Source organism: Schistocerca nitens, chromosome 5 (genome assembly GCF_023898315.1).
Source record: "Schistocerca nitens isolate TAMUIC-IGC-003100 chromosome 5, iqSchNite1.1, whole genome shotgun sequence".
In the NCBI taxonomy this organism is placed as follows: Eukaryota; Metazoa; Arthropoda; class Insecta; order Orthoptera; family Acrididae; genus Schistocerca; species Schistocerca nitens.
The window spans coordinates 308,203,752-308,226,044 of NC_064618.1; the positions used below are offsets into that span (position 1 = coordinate 308,203,752).

The following is a 22,293-nucleotide window of genomic DNA, read 5'->3' on the forward strand; positions in this document are numbered from 1 at the left end:
ACCCTGAGCTACAAAGAGCACATCGCCAAGCTTTCTCATAAAGTTGCTGCAAGGAACAACATACTACATAAGCTCAGTGGTACCACCTGGGGAACTCCTGCTGACTGTCTGCGTTTAACTGGCATCAGTCTTGTGTACTCTGCTGCCGAGTACTGTGCACCTGTCTGGTCGGAAAGTGTACATGTGAAGAAGGTAGACACAAAACTTAACGACACAATGTGCTGCATTACTGGTTCCATCACATCAACCCCATGCCATTGGTTACCTGTACTGAGTCACATCCCTCCACCTCACTTAAGGCGGAAACAAGCTCTACTGAGGGAGGCCAAGAAAATCTCTGCATCACCCTCTCTACCATTGCACCAGGAATTCTGTCATCCGCCACAGCAACAATTGCGATCAAGAAGACCAGCAAGTGTTACTGTAGGACAACTCATCGTGGATGGTTTTGATCTAAATGAAAGCTGGAAGCATGAATGGTCAACAAAAACATTGGGAACAAGAGCCCATCACCTTGATTCCACAAAGAAGCCAAAAGGTTTTGACCTATCGACGAACCTTTGGTGCCACCTCAACAGGTACTTCATGTACAAATGGGGATGGATCAGTTCACCAATGTGTGAATGTAATCAAGAAGAGTAGACAATTGAACATTTAGTCCAATGCTGCCCACTTCATTCATACCCTGGAATTCCCGATGACTTGTTCACTCTCACACATAGCTTAATTAACTGGTTGAAAAATATGGACTTTAAGATTTAATCTTGTCTAATATCATATGTATATTGTATAAAATCATTTGCCTTATATCAACTGTATATTGTACAAAATCACCATATGATTAAATAAATGATGTATCTACTTGGTATAGATGCATACACATTTGTTTATAAGCTTGGGGACAACTGTGAACATACAACTGCATAAAAATAAATCAACCTATTTTTCAGCAACTTGACTCAATGAAAACAGGTCAGTAGAGTTTCTTCAAGAAACATTTTTTTGGTGTAAGAGGTCTTTCAGAAAATAACTGAATTTTATTTTAATTTTACAGATAATTCATCCTCATCCCCTTCAAAGTACTGCCACCCCATAGCTCATACTTTTTCCCAGGGGTGTTTCTCTTTCATGGAGCAGTCCCGGATAGCTTCATTTGAGATGGCCTTTAAGGTCTGTGATGAATTTGCTTTGAAGCCCTCCATATGATGAAAATGGCATCCTTTCAGCACTGACTTTAATTTTGTAACTAAGAATAAATCATAAGAGCCATGATTGGCCAGTTAGGAGGCTGTGGTTTGACAGTCATCTGATTTTTGGCACAAAGCTGAATGTGTGGGCGGACTGTTAATGGTGCAAGAACCATGAGCTGTCTCACCACAACTTTGATGTCTTTTTGCAAACTTTTTCATGTAACTGTTGCAAAATGCTTTGATAGTACACATGGCTTGCTGTGTCACCTTTCCTGAATGTGTGGATCATCAGTCGAAGTGGAAGACTTTCCAGTTTAAAGATCATCATCAACTGGCTAACAGCTATTTTTCAAAACACAAAAACCATTTATAACATTATGTAAGACCTGGAGCATCATCTCCTTAAGCTTGTTTCAAAAGCTGAAACATTTCTGTAAAAGTTTTCCACATTTCCACACAAAATTTTACATTGCATCATTGATCCAGAAAATCACATATTTTTGCCATTAGCAGTTAAACACATTATTATATTCAAATAACAATATCACAAAAACTAAATGAGATATCAACACTCCAAGAACATGTAGTAAGGAGATAATGTGCAAAGTAGTGCTGCCAACTGCATATCACTAAATATCTCCATTGGTGCGTAATTAAAAATGTTCAATTATTTTCTGAACTCACATTGTACTTGACTCTTTTGTGACTACAGTACTGCAGGACATTAACAGCAGTGCAACCAAAGAGAAAATCAACTAAGGATGCTACCACTCCATCAACATCATGACCTATATTTGCTGGCCACGATACGTGTTACATTGCAGAAAAAATGCAATCAGATGGTATCAGTTTAAAGGTATACTCACTGAACTACACTTCATATGGGCTTCGGTTGTGGACACACTCCGAAATCTTATAGTGAGTGCTGCTGATGACTGTTAGTCATACCACAGGAGTTTCTTTCAGTGCTCATTTCAGTGATTTTATTTCAAAGCATTCTTATTAATGTTTTGCACACTCAGCATTCATATTACTATACTGGAGACAATATGTGTTCAATATGTAGCAAAATCTATCTCTAACAGAAACTTGAAACAAAGTGGTTTTCATTCTGTTATCACTTATGCCAGCCTATAAAAATTACATGGAACAAGTTCAAGACAGTGAATGAGCCACTACTGGCATTACACAAGAATAACAAAGTACAGTACCACAGGTCTCAGAGTTGGTTAGAAGTATGTGTCAACAAAAACTGAAAAAGTGGAGCTTTATGTATGTTATGAATTCATGGTCCACAAGTAAAATGAATCCTCTTCAGCTGTGAAAGAGTGCAATCGTTCCATATACCTTCTTTGAGGAAAATTCTGGCATTCGTCCACAGAACTGGGTTTGAAACAGTTGTGTTAGCCGATTCTCAAATTTAATATATTTTGTCAAGGAAAAAAGAACCACATAATTCTGAAAAGACTCATGTAATGAAGATGTCCTGGCAGTACTTAACTAACTACATCTTCTTCATATAAACAAAAATATTTATGACAACATTAAACTATTTTTGACTCAACTGGGTAAAAAGAAACTATCCACTGATTATTTGCAGCACTTTTAAGAAACATACATTGCCTGTCATCCTCTTACAAACAACATAACTCTACAGAGGTTACACATGGTCAGGTTCAACAGGTGTGTTGTGATTGGCTAACCTTACCTAGACCGTTTGGATTGAGGTACATTGGCTCCAGACAGTGACGTAGTAGGTACTGATCGGTGTGTTTTGCCAATGGCATTGGTGGACAATGGCTTTATAGGTAGATGGTTTCAGGTTCGACAAGTAGAGAGATCTACTAACCCAAAGACGTCTTTCTGTAAGTGTTTATTAGTACAATCAGACGCCATTACAAGACTCTGGAGCCAACCTGCTACTTCATCATACGTGTATAACATATCACAGATCTTAGATGGAATGTAACAATATTATGAAAAGGAGATGTACTTCCCTTTCACATCCCTTTCTCTTATAATCGCAGTGTGGTATCTGTATAAGTGATAAATATTTTTTTGCTTTCTGTATTTTGCCCCTGCTACCTTCAGAATTTAACTCAAAGTTTTCTGGAGGTATAAATAGTTCCCGAATCGGATCTCTGGGGGGGAACTGCATTAAACGCTGCTGAGAGTAGGAAAACGAATCTTCGAAACAAAGTAAGGATCGGTACCTGGAACATACAGAGTTTATATCAAGCTGGGAAATTAGCTAACTTAATGCAGGAAATGAGAAGATTGAAAAAAGATATTCTAGGAATGGCAGAGACATGGTGGCCAGATGCTGGAATGTGTGAGGTTCATGGACGAACTATCTACTATTCAGGGAACCAAGACAACAGACACAGAAAAGGAGTGGGAATAACTGTTTCAGAAATAGTTTCAAAATCTGTAATAAATTTCTTCCCTCATTAAGACCGAATGGCTTTAATTAAACTTAATGTCATTCCAATTAATGTCAGCATCATCCAAGTATATGCATCCACATCAGATTCAACTGAAGATAAAATTGAGGTATTCTACGAAGAGTTGAAACAACTTCTTAGGCAGGTAAAAGAACATGAGATAAACTTAATTATGGGTGATTTTAACTCTACAATAGGAGAAGGAAGATTTGAAGAACTAGTCGGTCCATATGGACAAGGAATATGAAATGATCGAGCGAATGGCTTTGTCAATTTTGTCAAGAGGAAAAGATGAAGATAACAAACACTTGGTTTGCACTACCACCTAGATGCTTGTACACATGGAGAGCTCCAGCTGATCACCCTTTACAAAATCAAATAGATTACATTCTGATTAACATGCACTTTGGATCCTCAGTAATGAGGGCCTGCACCTATCTGGGAACTGACGTTCCCTCAGACCACGTCCTGCTAGTAGCAGAAATAAAAATAACAATTACAATTGTCAAAGAACATACAAAACAGTGGAAAATAGAATACGATCACCTTAAAGATGAAGATATCACGGACAGGGTAACCACAAAAATCAGGGAAAGAATTACAGATACAGTCAAACCACAACTAGAAGAAGGAAGAGATATAAACAACATATGGGAGGAAATGCAGAAAATTGTGACATATATTGCAGAAAATGAAATAGGTTACAAACAGAAAACACGAGAGAACGATTGGATGACAGACGAAATTTTGGCGTTATTTGAAAAAAGAAGAAAATATAAAAATGAAAGAAACCAGGACAAATACAGGGACATGCAGAATTTCATAAGAAAGGAGATAATATCAGCAAAAAATAACTGGCTGAAACAACAATGTAAAGAGTTGGAACGACTGCAACAAATACATAACGACTTTAGCTTACATATGAAGATAAAGGAAATGGTTGATATATATCATAAGAAAATTTTATCAAATATAGAAAATGACCAAGGAGAAATAGCACAGGATGATCAGCAAAAGAAAACTATCTGGGAGGACTATGTAAACAATCTTTCTGCAGATGAAAGAACTGAAATATAAAATAAAGATGATGAGGGTATAGCGAGTCCTGCCATCACAAAAGATGAAATCAGAAGAGCAACAGTAACGGCAAAAGACAGAAAAGCAGTTGGTCCAGATCAAATAACAGTTGAAATTCTGAAATTATTAGATGATCACGGATCCCAGTTCTCCAAAAAAATATTTAATCACATTTATCATACAGGTAAATTTCCTGACAAATGGCTGACATCACACTTCATCCCTTTGCCCAAGAAGAACAATGCAAGAAAATGCAGAGGCTACAGACTAATTAGCCTGATACGCCATACCCTAAAGATATTTCTCAAGATCATTCAATATAGAACCACAGCCAAGTGTGAAAGGGATATGAGATATTCACAGTTTGGATTAGGATGAGGTCTAGGTACGAGGGAAGCACTGGTTGCGATTCAGGTATTTGTTCAAAAGTGCTAGATCAGAAGAATGTAATGCTGTGCTTCATAGACTATGAAAAACCATTTGACAGAATGCAACACCATAAACTTGCCAAATTTTGAGAAGACTGGAGATAGATGAAAAGATATTCTTTGTGTAGAAAATCTGTACTGGAATCAAACTGCTGTGGTTAGAACTGTCAGCTAATTGACAGAAGCATAAAAAATCTGTAGATTTAGACAAGGCTGTGTACTCTCACCACCTTTACTCAGAACTTATATTCCAGGATGCGCTTGAAGATTGTGAGATAGGTATAAAAGCAAATTGGGTATGGATTAACAACCTAAGATACGCAGATGACACAGTCTTAATTGCAGATAACATGAATGATCTGCAAGATCTTCTGACTACAGTGGGAGAACACAGCAGGAATATGAGTCTCAATATCAACACCAAAAAGACCAAATTTATGACAGGCACTCACAATACAGATGAGCATCAAAATGCATAATTAATGCATATTAATCAACCCACAGAGTGAACAGATTTAACTACTTGGGAACATGGTTGTGCAAAAATTGGTCATCGGACATGGAAATCAGATGCAGAATAGAGAAGGCCCGCAGTGCATTCATGAAATTTAACAAAGTGTTCACTAGCACTGTCTTTGATCTTAACCTCAGAGTTAGATTTATGAAGAGCTATGTGTGGTCAGTGTGTGGAAAGTTGGACATTGAAAGTGGAAGCATTTGAGATGTGGTTATATCAAAGAATACTTAAAATTCCATGGACAGCAAGGAAAACAAATGAAGAGATCTTGAGAATAGTAAAAAGGGACTGTGAACTGCTAACCACAATCAAATGTAAGAAAACAGCTTACTTAGGCCATTTGATACGAAATTAACACTCCGATGCTGGCGCTGGATCGCACAAATCCACTAGGTAGTGTTTTTGTGCCTACATCTCAACACCTGCAGTGTTATTTACCCCCTCTCATCTATCCCCCTGACTTGAGCATTCACAACAGGCAATAGTGTATTTACTTCAGAAAGAGCAGCGCCTTAGCTACAGAGGAGTGACGGATCGCACAGATACCATGCCAGCACCCCTGCAAGTATTCTTGATTCATTGATTTTTCCTCAATGTAATGTCTCTCTGTGTTTTACATTCAAGCATTCTGTATGTGAAGTGGAAATTATTATTGTGCACTTATATATTAGAAACTGGTACTGGATCTCTTCGATCCAGTGCCGCCAGCATTTACGTTCTAGTCTTCCTCGTTCCTTTACAAAGGTCTCAACTACTCTTTTTATTTTTATTTTGTTTTGCAACTACAGAATGTGAGCGTTGCTTACAGCTCTGTTGTTTGTCTGGACATGGGCTCAAATGAAATTCAGGATACACACAATACAGAAGTTACATGTTTTCAACAAATTTTGTTTGATGACTGCGATGACGAGGGGGACCATGCTGCACACAGGGCTCCTATTCTTGATCTGGGAGATGAAGAGATCGATACTGATGCCTCAGAAAGCATAGAAGAAAGAGATGACTCAGAGACCGAACAGAGTGACACAGACATAAGTTCAGGTGAAGAAGATGGTGATGTGTATCGTTGTCACAGGAAGAGAGGAAATAAAATAATCGACTCATTCGACTGGAAAAAGACACCATACACAAACTGCAAGAAAACCCAAAAACACAACATTCTCTCTTCCTGGTGTCACTGGGAAAACAAGAAAAATTGAAGGAATTTCAAAAACATGGGAATGCTTTTTTGACCAGGAAATGCTGGAAATGATTCTAAAGTACACAAACCAATACACTGAAATTATCCTATGCAATTACCAGTGAGAACGAAATGCTCACCTAATAGACATAGCCGAGATAAAAGCCTTCATTGGACTTCTATACGTAGCTGGCATGTACAAGGCAGGAAGGAAAAGTCTTCAAGACTTGTGGGATTCCAAGGGGTTTGAAATTGAGATATTTTGATTGACCATGAGTGAGTACAGGTTTTGTTTCCTGTTACAAACTCTGCGATTAGATGTTATACAATCACGTAGTGAATGCAGAGTAGTGCATTGCCTGGCACCAATTCGAGATTTATTTCAAAAGTTTGTGAAGAACTGCCAATCTTGTTACGCTGTAGGCCAAAACGTCACCAGTGATGAGAAACTGGAGGCCTTCAGAGGACATTGCTCTTTTACCCAATATATACTGCCAAAGCCAGCAAAATATAGAATATAAATATTCACTACAGTTGATTCCAAACTGTTTTATACCTGAAACATGGAGGTTTATGCTGTCAGACAGCCAAATGGGCCTTTTCAGCTTAATAATAAAAGCAGTGACATAGTAGAACATTTGGTGGCCCCTTTCACTAATTCAAGATGCAATGTCTGTGCTGACAACTGGTTCAGCAATGTAAATCTGTTCCATGATTTGTCAGAAAAGCACCGGCTGTCATATGTTGGAACCCCCCCCCCCCCAAAAAAAAAAGGACAGATCTTGAAACAAATGAAGGACCTGAAAACCAGGGCTGCAAATTCTAGCATATTTGCTTACAGAAAAGAAAGTACAATTGTTTCTTACGTCCCACAAAATAAAAATAACAAAAAAAAAATGTTTTACTGATTTCAAGTATGCATTATGATGCTGAAACTGACGGAAACACAGGAGATAAAAGAAAACCTATTATGATAACTTATTATAACACATACAAAATTGGAGTTGATATGGTTGACAAATTGTGCTCTTCCTACAACGTTCAGAGGGGTGCACAATGATGGCCCATGGTCGTATTTTATTCGATACTGAATGTTGCTGGTATCAATTCACAGGTAATGTATATGGGAAATGACAATGAAAGTTTCAGTTGATGGCTGTTTCTTTGTCAGCTCGGACGGGAACTCTTGGAAGATCAATTGGTAAAACGAAGCCTGCTTTCCAATCTACCTCGGAGCCTTACTACATGCATTATTGACATTCTGCTGCATAATTGCTGACCTTTAGGTCTTGTTGGTGAGAGAGCCGACAGTGCCGACACCAATCAAGGAAGAAGGAAGCGTTGCAAACTCTGCCTCACAACTAGTACAAGAAGACTGACGAAATACTTGTGTAAATTGTGCGGACAACATCTGTATCTTCAACACTGTGATTTTGTTTGCCATGAAGGATGTGAATTGGGTGTTCCTCCAGAAGAAACACGAAAACGTCTCTTATTTGTTATATTTTTAGTTGGAAGTTACTTTTCTGAACTTTGTATGTCGTACATACCATGTAAAACATTTCCTGAACATTATATTTTTCCAAGTGTAGTTACTTATTTCTATGTTGTATGTTCATGAAATAATTCTCTAATAAAATTATTGAAAATAAACATAGTACCTTACAAGATCCTGGAGCTCATCCATATGTGATATTTTTGAAGTATTGTTAATTTGAATGAACGGATATCACAGATCCGGTGCCAGCATCCGTGTGAGTTTAGGGTCACCAGCATAGGAGTGTTAAGGGTATCACCTTCTAAAACTGAAGGCAAAAGAGAATTGGCAGGAGAAAAATGTCATGGCTCCGCAACATCAGACAGTGGACAGGAATAAGAAATGCCGGTGACTTGATCAGTGCTGGAAGAGATAGAGAAGACTGGGAAAATGTGATCGCAAACATCGATTAGAGAATATGCAGCAGCAGAAGAAGATGATCTTCAGAATTTCAAAGAGAGTATTATGGTCAACATTGTCAAAAGCTTTCTCTAAGTTTACAAATGCTGTAAACATAGGTTTGCCTTTCCTTAACCTATGTTCTCAGAGAAGTTGGAGGGTTAGTACTATGTTGTGTTCCGACATTTCTCTGAAATCCAAACTACTTTACCCTGAGGTCAGCTTCTACCAGTTTTTCCATTCGTCTGTAAAGAATTTGTGTTTATATTTTCCAACCATGACTTATTAAACTGATAGTTCTGTAATACTCACAGCTGTCAGCACACAATTTCTTTTGAATTGGAATTATTACATACTTCTTTAAGTCTGAGGTTATTTCACTGCATTTTGCACACTAGATGGAAGAGTTTTATCATGGTTGGCTCTCCCAAGGCTATCAACAGTTGTGACGAATGTGTTCTACTCCACAGGCTTAGGTCTTTCAATGCTCTACCAAATTTTTCTCACAATATCATGTCTCCCGTCTCATCTTCATCTCTGTCCTCTTCTGCCTCTATAATGTTGTGTTTGTATCAAGTGTATAGACCCTTGTACACACTACTCCTAACTTTTAGCTTTCCCTTTTTTGCTCAGTATGGTTTTCAATCTGAGCTCTTGACATTCACACAGCTGCTTCTCTTTCCTCCAAAGGCCTCTTGAATTTTCCTGTATGCAATTTCTATCTTTCCCCTAGTGAAATATGCTTCTCAGTTCTTACATTAGTCCGCTAGGCATTCCTGCTTAGCCCTTTTGCATTTCATATCAATCTCATTTTTTAGTCTTTTGTGTTCCCTTTCACCTGCTTCATCCGCTGCATTTTTATATGTTCTTCTTTCATCATTTAAATCCAATATCTACTGTGATATCCAAAGATTTCTACTGGGCCTTGTCTTTTACATATTTTATCATCTACCACCTTCAAAATTTCATCTCTCAAGGTTACCTATTCATCATCTACTTTATTTCTTTTCCCCGTTCTAGTCGCTCGTAGCCTAATGCTCTCTTTGAAACTCTTAACAACTTCTTGTTCTTTCCACTTATCTAGGTCCCACCTCCTTATATACATAATATTTTGGCTACTTTGTCGCACTGAAAATCCAATACAACAGAAACTGACAAAATCTCACACTTGATGAAAGGAGCCACAAAAGACATGTAAAAAGTTCTTTTGGTAAAGAACATAACAATTGAGCAATTCATCAAGCAGTGCCAGCATATCATGGAAACGAAACAGAATAGAATCGGACAAAAGAATTATGACTGATTACCACATGTCGTTCCCATGACAGTTGTGGAAGACCACCACAATCTTGCCACTCTAATACAGCAGTTAATAGCAGCCAGAACTGTCAGACCAAGTAAGTAAGAGATAGTAGCCACAAATTTCGACCCCATATGTCAGGAAGTAATAGAGAATGTTGAAGAAGAGGTGTATCAATCTTTAGTATTAACCTCTGCCACCAGTTGAACATGCCAAGAAGAATGCACTCAAACAACTAGGACTTAGGCCACAGCCATCACATGACAACTCAGCACCCTATCAATTCAGATGCAACCATCTCCTTCACCAAGCATAACACCCTGGAGCAGAACAGACATTTGGAGAACGGAGTACAACACACTGATAGGTTTCCACTTTGGATGCTCAAGACACATTGTACACTACTAAAGAGAAAGAAAATGAGTGTTTGATAACTACTACAACACCATACATCAACCACCACAACAGTTCTATTCATGCCCGTGAACTACAGACTACTGCAATCGAGGTGACCATCTATGAAGGTGAGGCTACCATAGATTAAAATCCACCATGGATGACAGTCACCAAGTTGTCAGGAAATCTCTGATGCATCGTCGATGGCCAACTTGTCTGGGCACTAGTCCACTCAAGGGCTTCCTTTTTTGTAATTGTCACCAGCTAAAGAAGAATTTATTCCATGACACAAAAGCAATTATGCTGAAAGTCGCAAATGGGATACATGTACTGCTGACATGAACATATACTGCAAAAATAGTTATCAATGATGGAGCATACCCCTTCAAATTTGTTGTTGTTAACAGAATGTAGACATAATCTTATTCTCAGGTGGAACTTCTTGTAGGCATCAAAAGCAGTCATAGACTGTGGTAAATCATAGCTCCATATTGCTGAAGCTGATTTCAACAAGCACACATACCAAAGTTTGCTCTGGGTGGTTGTATGTCATTGAAGACGTTGCTAATCTGCCATTACAGCTAGGTGAGTTCCAGTCATAAATCTAGATGTCCAGTTGAACTGTTAGCTTTTGCCAGTTGCAAAACGCTACTCAGTTTCACTTAAGAAATCTACACACTAGCAACGATTGTTGATCATGAGTACTGCAGCTGGTCAAGGAGAACTTTGGTTCACTAACTGTCACAATCAGTCACATCTCATCCCTAACAGTATGGGCACAGTAACAGCCAAACCAGTCCAGTACAGGCAACTTAATGCGTCTGATGGAAAACCATGCTCAACTACTACAACAGAAAATGCTGGGAGGAAGCTACTAACAAACTCCCAATAGGATTTGGCCTGATCGAGGAACAATACTAGACAATTAACACTAGACTGTTAACACTAGACAGTTTTAGCCATTTACACCAATTTTTGGATGCTTCAATCTGGAGAGGGGACAAGACACACCAAATGTCCCATGGTAAAATACCATATCAACACTGGGGATCATCCACCAATTAGCCAGCAGTGATATAGACTGTCATAAGCTGAATGACAGAAAAACAGGAAGAAATGGATAAGATGTTGAGAAATGTCATCACTGAATCTTCAGAGAGTTCTTGGTCTCCTCCCACAGTCCTTGTGTGGAAGAAAAATGGCACATCGTGGTTTTGTGTCAGTTACTGACGATGGGACAAAATCATGAAAAACATTGTCCACCCGCAGCTGCACTACTGATGACATCCTATTCTGCTTGAAACAAGCAAAGTACTTCCCAACTAAGGCCATGCTGACAGGCTACTGGCAAACTGAGGTCGACGAGGCTGACTGGGCAAAGACTGCCTTCATAGCTCTTGATGCGTCTACGGGGTTCAGAGTTAAACAATTTGGAATATGGACCACTCCAACCAACTTCAAACATACAATGGACAACTTGCTTCAATATCTTACATGGATTATGAATCTTTGCTACCTGAATGCCACTGTCATTTTATGAACACATCTGATGAATACCTAAGCTGCCTGACAACTCTGTTTAAGTTTGCTCAGATTACAGTGCTCTGTCTGAATCTGAAGAAGTGCCTTCTTGTCCTCCACGAAATAAAATTCTTGGGGCACCAAGTTAATGGTAATGGAGTCTGTCCAGATAGAGGAGAACAAGGACCAGTCACAGATATTCTGATTTCTCATCATGTTCATGCTGTGAGAGGTTTTCTTGGAATGTACTCATAATAACGGTGATTCAGACCTTCCTGAATCACTTATACAGTCCCATCCCTTGTATTAAGATAGGTCTCTTGCATGAACTACTGCAGGAAGACACCAAATGTTCGTGGAAAGGTGTGCAAGGTGCAGTCTCAGCATCATATGATAGGAATGCTGAGACACCCACCAATGCTAGTGGTTACGGGATAGGTGCAGTTCTAGTACAAAATCGGGAAAGTGCTGCAAATAACATAGTTTATGATTCCAGAATAGTCTCGAAGTATGAGATGGACTTCTCTACAAATAAAAAAGAGAGCCTTGCAGCTGTCTGGACATCAATAATTTTCAGCCATATTTATTTAGTGAATCATTCACTGTTGTGATGGACCACCTTCCTTTCCATTGGCCAATAGCCTGAGGGATTCGTTGGGTAGACTGGCAAGATGTACACTGAAGGCTCAGGAGTATGACACCACAACAGTATACAAGCATTGGTGCACACATAAGGAAGCTGACTGCCTTTCAAGGAATCCTTTGGCGGAACACAGCAGCCTGAAGAAATCTCAGTCATTAAAAAACATTGCTGCTGAACAGAGGAAAGAACCAGAATTGCTGAAAGCCATAGAAGGCGGAAGAGGAAGGAACCAACCAAAGGAAAATTTCAATTAATAAACGGTTGCTCATCATTCCCACTCATCTGCAACCACTTATGCTGAAGTATTTCCATAAAGGTCCAATCTCTGGCCACATGGGATTTGTGAAGACTCTAGACAGAACTAGATGCAGGTATCACTGGCCTGAGCTCAACCGGCCCATAAAGCAATATTTGAGCCAATACAGGGGATGCCAGCAAAGGAAACGCATGCCACGGTTAACTCCAGGGCAGCAGCATCATTCCACCAAATTGAATTTGACCTCTTGGTTAGGTTCCTGAAGTTGATAAAGACAAATTAATGGATAACAGTGTTACTATGTGAGCCACTGTAACGAATCCCAGCAACAGAAATGAACACTGCAGTTACCTCCAGCGCTTCTGGTACAATATTCTGCCTGCAGCAGTACCATTCCATCAAACTGGAATCAACCATTGGGCTGATTGGTGAGATAGTCACTGACCGTCCAGCAGTACGTCGTCACAGTGGTATGCAAAAATGGACGCAAACATACGGATGCTGACTGCTTTTTAATGAATCATTTGGCAGAACACAGCAGTGTGGATAAAATATCAGTGATGTCCGCAATAAATAACATAAGATCTAGCACTGCCGAAAACCACAGAAGCTCATCTGCAGGCAGCTGTCCTGAAGCATTTCCACGATAACCCTACATCTCGTCACATAGGATTCACGAAGACTTTACACAGAACTAAATTTTGGTATCACTGGCCAGGTCTCTACCAAACCATTAAGTGCTATGTGAGCCACTATAAAGAATGCCAGCAATGGAAACACATGCCACAGTTAACTCCAGACCATCTGGTACCAATTCTGCCTGCAGCAGCACCATTCCACCAAACTGAAATCGACCTCTCAGTTAGGTTCCCAAAGTTGATAAACAGAAATCAATGGATAATAGTCTGCACTGACTACCTCACCAACTAAGCTGTCACCAAAGCTGTTACGACTGCCAATGTTCGACAAATTGCAAGGTTTCTTGTAGAAGACAACATTTTGAAGCATGGAGCATCCCATGTGATGATTTTTAATCATTGAAAAGTTTTCCAGTTGAAATCAGTATCAGAGGCAATTTCACAATGTGTCATCACCCACAGGGTGACGACTACCTACCACACATAGACGAATGGCCTCACACAATGTTTTAATAAAATGATGGCAAATAGAGAGACTGGGGTACAATACTGCCCATCATGACATTCGCCTACGGCACAGCAAAGCATGGCACTACATGTTTTACACAGTTCTTTCAGCTCTATGGTTGTAATGTCAAATCAACAATGGATACGGTGTTCTCGTTCCAACCACACTATGACTATGTTCAACACATCATACCCGGATCGAGGAAACAAGGCAGCTTGCTTGCATATAGATCCTGGCTGCCTAGGAGAAGGAGTGAGGGTGTGAGGTGTGTTTGCTTGAGTGTACGAATGGTGTGTGTTTCTCTGTTGTCCTTTAGCTGATGATGGCTGTGGCTGAAACCTTTTTGTAAGTGTCTTTTCATTGTGTTTTGTGTAAGTGTCTTTCCATTGTGTCTGTCTCCAATGTAATGTGTCTTTTTTACGGGAAGTAGCAATCTATCTTTTCCTATACTGTTGATATTCCTACACAGAGTTTCCATTATCTGAAGTGTTTCAGTCCTTCACTGGTGACCCTGTTTTCAGTTTTGACCTTGATTATGGTAACAACATGATAATATCATTGCTTTAATTGACTTAGCATATAGCACCTCTTGATGGATCAGGCAATGAGGCCCTCACAGACTAATTTCTCCCTTATCAAGCTAGTAAGCCCACTTTGCCCTCCCCACATTGACAGTACACCATTTGTTGTGATGTTGACCAGCTGTTTCCACTCCCTTCCAAAAAAATAAATTACAAGCTCCACAGCATCAAACACGTCCTTGTCAGCAGTAGTGTCCTTAAGTGAAATTTAACTGAGAATCCTCTCCGGCTCAGCTCTTACTCTGTGCACAAAAATCGCCAACTGTGCTGTTTTTGGAAATTTGTGGTAAGGTCTTATGGGACCAAACTGCTAAGGTCATCGGTCCCTAAGCTTATGCACTACGTAATGTAACTTAAACTAACTTATGCTAAGGACAACACACACACCCATGACCAAGGGAGGACTCGAATCTCCTACGGGCGGGAGTTGTGCGGACCATTACAAGACGCCTCAGACTGCGCGGCTACCCTGCATGGCAACTGTACTGTCTCTCACATGTCAATGGGATTGTTATGTATGATGGAAAATGTTAAGAATTTGGATGCCCTTTAAGTCAACTGACACTGTACATCTGCAGCAATACAGCATACCACTGTATAATTCTTCGCACTTCAAAATTTCTGCTGGACAAAACACCTCTGCTGCCTGTACTATACATTCTGTCATGTATTCTCTATCCCAAACGGTGTTCCACTCTCTGCAGTTCTCAAAGCTATTTGGTGGCTCACTTGTAGCAATGGCCTCTCAATGTCATCTTCCTCTTGTAGAAACAAACACTATATTTTTAATCGCTTATACCTGCAAATTGTACAAAAAGCTGTGATTATCTTCCATTTGTGTTGCTAGTTTTCTTCTGTTACTCCAATTATTTAGTTATGTATTTATAAATTTCTTTCTTTACACCTTCATAAAATGCAATTTATAAGATTTTGTCACTTCTTTACTTATCTTTAACTCAGTGTTTTCTCTAAGCGCTGTCTTCATTTCATCCACCATTCTTTCTCTTACATCACAAGACAAATGCAACATATTGTCTTTGTGGCTGGTGTTGTAATAATGCTCCAACGTGCAATTCTTCCAGCTCATTATAGTGCGATAGCATATCAAGCACTTTGCACAGCCTTCAAAAAATATGAGAAGTAAAGAAATCCCATTCCACATTGAATGATATAGTTTCTTTGGGTTTTATTTTTATGGAAAATTGCACAGTATTCCTGGTGCAGAATGTAAATCTAATTTAACACAACTGGTGTTGTTAGCTAACTGCTAGGTGTGTGACAAAGTGACTGTCTTGATCTAGTGGCATCTAGCTGCAGGCTTCCTTTTCTTCTTTCTTCTTCTCACAACTGTCACTCACCCCTCTGCCCCACTTGCCAATGTGTTTGAAGTGCTAGACCAGAGAGCTTGCAGAGTGCTGTTTGGCCAGGTCTGATCTAGTCTGGTGTCATTAGATTTTCTCTTATGAGAAACTATGAAAAAGCAACATTATGCAATAGCCAATGTTATCACAGATTCGGTGGATAAACATTACCGCTTATAAGTTAGCCAAGTTCTCTTTTTCTCCTGGGTAGGGTAAAAATAAAGCACAGACATAAACCGTGTACATCAGTGAAGACCAATAGACTTGTAAAGGTCTGAAGTAGTGTCAATTTCAAACAATTAAATCACATACAGGTAAAATATATATATATCTAAAAAGAAAGATGATGAGACTTACCAAACAAAAGCGCTGGCAGGTCGATAGACACACAAACAAACACAAATATACACACAAAATTCAAGCTTTCGCAACAAACTGTTGCCTCATCAGGAAAGAGGGAAGGAGAGGGAAAGACGAAAGGATGTGGGTTTTAAGGGAGAGGGTAAGGAGTCATTCCAATCCCGGGAGCGGAAAGACTTACCTTAGGGTGAAAAAAGGACAGGTATACACTCGCACACACACACATATCCATCCACACATACAGAAACAAGCAGACATATTTAAAGACAAAGAGTTTGGGCAGAGATGTCAGTCGAGGTGGAAGAGTAGAGGCAAAGAAGTTGTTGAGAGACAGGTGAGGTATGAGTGGCGGCAACTTGAAATTAGCGGAGATTGAGGCCTGGCGGATAACGAGAAGAGAGGACATACTGAAGGGCAAGTTCCCATCTCCGGAGTTCGGATAGGTTGGTGTTGGTGGGAAGTATCCAGATAACCCAGACGGTGTAACACTGTGCCAAGATGTGCTGGCTGTGCACCAAGGCATGTTTAGCCACAGGGTGATCCTCATTACCAACAAACACTGTCTGCCTGTGTCCATTCATGCCTCAATCTCCGCTAATTTCAAGTTGCCGCCACTCATACCTCACCTGTCTCTCAACAACTTCTTTGCCTCTACTCTTCCACCTCGACTGACATCTCTGCCCAAACTCTTTGTCTTTAAATATGTCTGCTTGTTTCTGTATGTGTGGATGGATATGTGTGTGTGTGCGAGTGTATACCTGTCCTTTTTTCCCCCTAAGGTAAGTCTTTCCGCTCCCGGGATTGGAATGACTCCTTACCCTCTCCCTTAAAACCCACATCCTTTCGTCTTTCCCTCTCCTTCCCTCTTTCCTGATGAGGCAACAGTTTGTTGCGAAAGCTTGAATTTTGTGTGTATATTTGTGTTTGTTTGTGTGTCTATCGACCTGCCAGCGCTTTTGTTTGGTAAGTCTCATCATCTTTCTTTTTAGATATATTTTTTCCACGTGGAATGTTTCCCTCTGTTATATTAAAATATATATATCATACATCCCACACATAGTAGTCATTAATCAGCTATTATCCTTCAGAACATTGGAATTTCTTTGCATTATCAGTGTCGATAACAACAAATTAGAATGTTACCACATTTAACAGATCACTCTAATAAGACATTATTTCCAGGCATAAGCTTACCTTGGATTCCAAAAAGCTTGTGCTGTTGCTTGTTGAACAAATAAAAAGTCGATTAGGAACTTTTCCGCTGTGGTCGTACCAACGACAAGTCATACCAGGGAAATCTTCTTTCTTGAAAGGAAATTTTTCTACAGCAAGATTTGACTGCAATATGAAACCAATAGTATTACCATTATCTTATGTTTTCCTGGAGACCCATATCTGCATCAGGTGTGTAATAATTACTGAAAATGCATTTTTTAAAAAAGAAAAGAATGCCCTAAAGTGGAAGAAATATAAAACCTCCACCATTAATTTGATTTTTAATCTAATTCTCACTTTTAAAGGAACAAGTGTTTCAATTTCTTAAAAATTAGTCTATTTTCTCAAGTCTTGTGTAATGTGTAACAGTCCAAAATTAATTAGGATACTGGCTGTATTCAGAATTGCTCATATTCATTTTCCATTCATGGTACAACAAATAATACTGAACATAAAGTCTTACCTTATGGGAAGGCATTGGAACTGATTCTGCTAGAACCTCTACTGCAGAAACCAAATTTGTGCATGTTCCATTTTCCACCTGAGCTGCTGCCATTAGTGGTTTTGGTAGGTTCATCAAGGAGCTCACTATATCAAGCAACACTGCTCCTAACTGAAAGACAAACACATACAGTAAGGCAAGTGAATGTGTGGTAAAAATATGAGCTAGAAAGATGAGGTTTTACAAAAAGATTAATTAAATATCTTACTTACTTCTTTCTCCTTGGGGACATAGCTAAGATAGTTGTTAATAGTTCTGGAAATGAAGACTATGTCCATTTTATCTTTCAGCTGTCTACCATCCCCTGTAAAATTTCGGAGTCTTCTTGCACTTTCCAGTATACCAGTTTTTGGAAGACTCAGATTTGCCTATAACACAAAAATAAAGTTTAATTGAATGTAGCATACCTTGAAAATCAGCATATATACAGGCACTACAACTTTTTCAAATAAAACAGTCACTGATTCTTAGATCATATTACAAATAAACCAGATCACCATTTCAGTGTGACACTTTAATGTCAGCTTGAAGATCCTTCATTTCATTTCCTTGCTTCATTTCTTGCATTCTTCCACATCCTTACGCCAATAGTAAAATTTATTTGGAATGTAACCATATGAAAATCAGAAAACTATGTAATAACTATATATGGTTGTTCTCTACTATTGTTATCATGCTGAAATTCTAATTCTATCTACACGCTCAAACAAACTATTGATGTGAATATAAGCATTATCTGGACATTAATTTTTCTGATTGTCTTTCTAAGGTCTATTACTTTTGAATTGTCAAAACTGAAAATTTAGTCTTCATACATGAATCTGCTGTTAGTCAAGAAAGTATGAACTGTTGTGAACTGTGAAAATGTTCATATTCGGTAATATAGTAATAGTGTTATATTAATGTTTTTCTACTACATGAACTAATACAACTTTGAGGCACTACTAGCATATATATTTATTTTTGGTTCACCACTGAAGAGTATTGCTGATTTGTGTTTTCTTTATGGTGCATATAATGATCAATAAGTCTGGTGTTTTTTTAGGATGATTAAGTGATCGCTGTACCTTAGGTTAATAGTTTTACAGTAAACAAATTACAGTAGATCCAAGACATGGCAGAAAATGAGAAATTCCATCTAATAAATTATTTTCTTCGTCACTTAAAAAAATGTACACGAGTCATAACGGAACTCTTTACAGACTTCATAACATATACCATATCATTATGATCTCGGCACCAATCTACTCACTTCAGAGGACAGCTGAACAGGCTTACAATGGGTACACTGTAAACAGTTCATCTAAATTTCACAGAGGCTCATAACGTGCAACAAATTAAAACAAATAAAAATCACCTGGTTATGACAGAGATGCACATTAATGGTAACATACTAAATGAAATGCACACACTTAATGAAATTCCTTAAGGTCTATGTGGATAACAAACTAAAATGTAGTCAACACAAAGAGCATTTGATGACCAGGGCGCTAGCTTATTTTGTGTGCGTTGTCTGTTATAAGAGATTATCTTCTTGGGAAATTCAGCAAAAGTAAACAAAGTACAAGGTGCGTTCCATAAGTAATGTGACCAAATTAATAAAAAATCATTTACTGAATATATTCATACAAATAATCAAAAATTTTCAAAATAGCACCCTCTTGCGCTGATACATTTCTGGAGGCGGTGTTTCCATGCCTGGAAGGCAACAACAAAAGTCAGCGGGAGCCAAGTCAGGGGTCTTAGTCCTGGCCAGGAAGTCGTTGACAATGAAGGAGCTGTGACTCGGCGCATTGTCGTGGTGAACTTTCCATGTGTCCTTGATGTCGCTTTGGCAGTGCGAGACCCTCCTTTTCAATCTTTTGAGAACTTCAAAGTAGCAAGCTGAGTTCACTGTAGTCCCGGTAGGTAAGAATTCATGGTGGACAATGCCTCTGACATCAAAGAAGACAATGGGCATGGTTTTGATCCTGGACTTGCTCATGCGTGCCTTCTTGGGATGGGGCGACGATGGGGTGTGCCACTCTGAACTCTGCCTTTTTGTCTCAGGGTCATACTCAAAAATCCACGCCTCATCACCAGTGATAACTGAGTTTAAAAAATGAGGATCATTTTCACACATTTCCATCGTTTCTCGGCACCGAAGCACTCGCATGTGCTTGTGTTCGTCGGTCAACACTTTTGGGACGAGTTTGGCACACACATTTCTCATGTTCAAATCTTTGGTTACAATGCAGAAAACAGTTGTTTTTGACATGTTTAGAGTTTGTGCTATCAATTGAAGGCTCAGCAGTCTGTCAAACAATCGCACACATTTTCGTCAATTCATGCGGCTGACGGCCGTCCACTGCGAGGTTCGTCGGTGATCTCCTCTTGGCCCTCCATAAACGACTTGTGCCATCGGAAAACTTGTGATTTGGGCAAGCAATCATTCCCAAAGGCATGCTGAAGTAATGGGAACGTTTCGGTGGCGGACTTCCCAAGTTTAACGCAAAATTTGATGGTGTACCGTTACCCTACAGAATGATCCACTGTGCCGTGTTACAGAAACTCAAAACGGGCTTGACGGAAACGCACGTCCTGACTCTCCAGCAGCTCGCAACTGAATGAGACAAAGAGCGTTTTGAAGCTAACACCCTCCTCCACTTAGCCGAACCAGTTACAACATGCTGTGGTGTACTGTTGCATCAGAAAAAAATTGGTCGCATTACTTATGGAACGCACTTTGTATTTATTTGGCAAATGCAGTCAGTCACAATATTGTAAGCTATGTTATTGAATATCTCTTCAAAAATTTTGAACATTTTATGCCCACTTCCCAGTATATTCAGTTTGTGATGACATCATTAAAAATAGAACTTGAACTGTGATTTACACAGTTCCAAAAACAGGCAGAAAAGTAAGTTCCATACTTTCTTGTTCATCGTGCGCAGCGCAGTTTTGCATTTAACTACATAGGTCTTCAAGAAGTTTCCATCAACAAGAAGTGAGAATCCCTAATAATTTAAAAAAAAGATTTCTGAAATTCAAGAACTGAAGTTCCCCATTAGAAACATCAGTAGCAACAATCCTCACTGTAACACATCTCATTCCAGCAGCACACAGACAATTGTTCTATGAGAAATACCAATATGGTCATATTGATTTCAGATGTCAATAGGGCATAAATGGTGTTATTTAATACAACTGAGGAAGCGACAGCTTTTTTACCAAATTAACTACCTTCCTATTAATTTTAACTTGATTAAGCATAAACTGTTCACAGTGGTTATAACATAGTTCACTATTAATGCAGTTTCTAACAGATGTTTCACTTTGTAAACTTAAGCTTTGAGTTGTATCACAACTTTCAAGATTCTCTTTCATAATAGGACCTATGGAACACAATGGCTCAATGAATTTCACCATGCTAATGTATTGTTATCACATATGATAATGATTACAAAAACATCCACACAAGACACTAGAAGGAGGGAGAGTAATAAGCTGAGGATAAAATGTTAAGTGGTGCACTAACACTTGCTCCATAAAAATAAAAATAATGTTATAGATGTCATGCTTGAAGTATAAAGGCCTCTGTATATGATTAAACATGTTTAACAAAATTGCTCTTATCTACCATGGATTTGCCATGCAAGCCCGTACATGTTCAAATTATGTTTTTGTACGTTTTACCTCACTTTGAAGCAGACACCATTCGCCTTTGTGTGTATTTTGAAAGTAGTGAGAACGGCAACAACAAATGCAGAAAAAGCAGTCTCAGCATTGACTATGGCACTGTGTTTAAAGAAAAGGAAGAAAACAAGACTCTGGGCCAGGGATTGACTTAAAATGAGAGATTTATGGATGAAAATATTCTAATTACTCTCAGAACCCCATAACTACATCAACTTGTTTCGAATGGACACTGGAACTTTTTAAAACTTACTAAGACCCTCCTAAAAGAGCAAACTTGCCTGCCAAGTTCCATCTTATCTAGCCATGGATTTGTCAAACAAACCTAAACACATACTAAGAAAGCTTGTCAATTTAACCACACTTTTTAAGCAGGCACTTTTCGTGTATGCTGTATTTTGACACTAGAGGGACTGGCTATAAAAGTAAATCAAACATTTCTAACATTGCCTCTGGTGCTGCATTTAAGGAAGAAGAAAACAAGACACTGTCTAGGGAATTGTTTAAAATGAGAAACATACAACTGGAAATGTTTCACTCAGAGCCTGATGATTACATCAACTTT

The 22,293-nt window shown here is 38.9% G+C and overlaps 1 protein-coding gene across 2 annotated transcripts in view; it reads right to left on the bottom strand.

Moving 5' to 3' along the window:
- The window catches only part of LOC126259476 (adhesion G protein-coupled receptor A3), a 198,581-nt gene that overhangs the window by 69,621 nt on the left and 106,667 nt on the right, over nucleotides 1-22,293 (bottom strand). For both annotated transcript variants that reach the window (XM_049956314.1, XM_049956313.1), the window contains 3 exons: nucleotides 18,266-18,421; nucleotides 18,015-18,164; nucleotides 17,531-17,674 (listed from right to left, as the gene is read on the bottom strand). In XM_049956314.1, coding sequence (XP_049812271.1) covers nucleotides 17,531-17,674; nucleotides 18,015-18,164; nucleotides 18,266-18,421 — 450 coding nt within the window. The remainder of the gene's footprint in view (nucleotides 1-17,530; nucleotides 17,675-18,014; nucleotides 18,165-18,265; nucleotides 18,422-22,293) is intronic.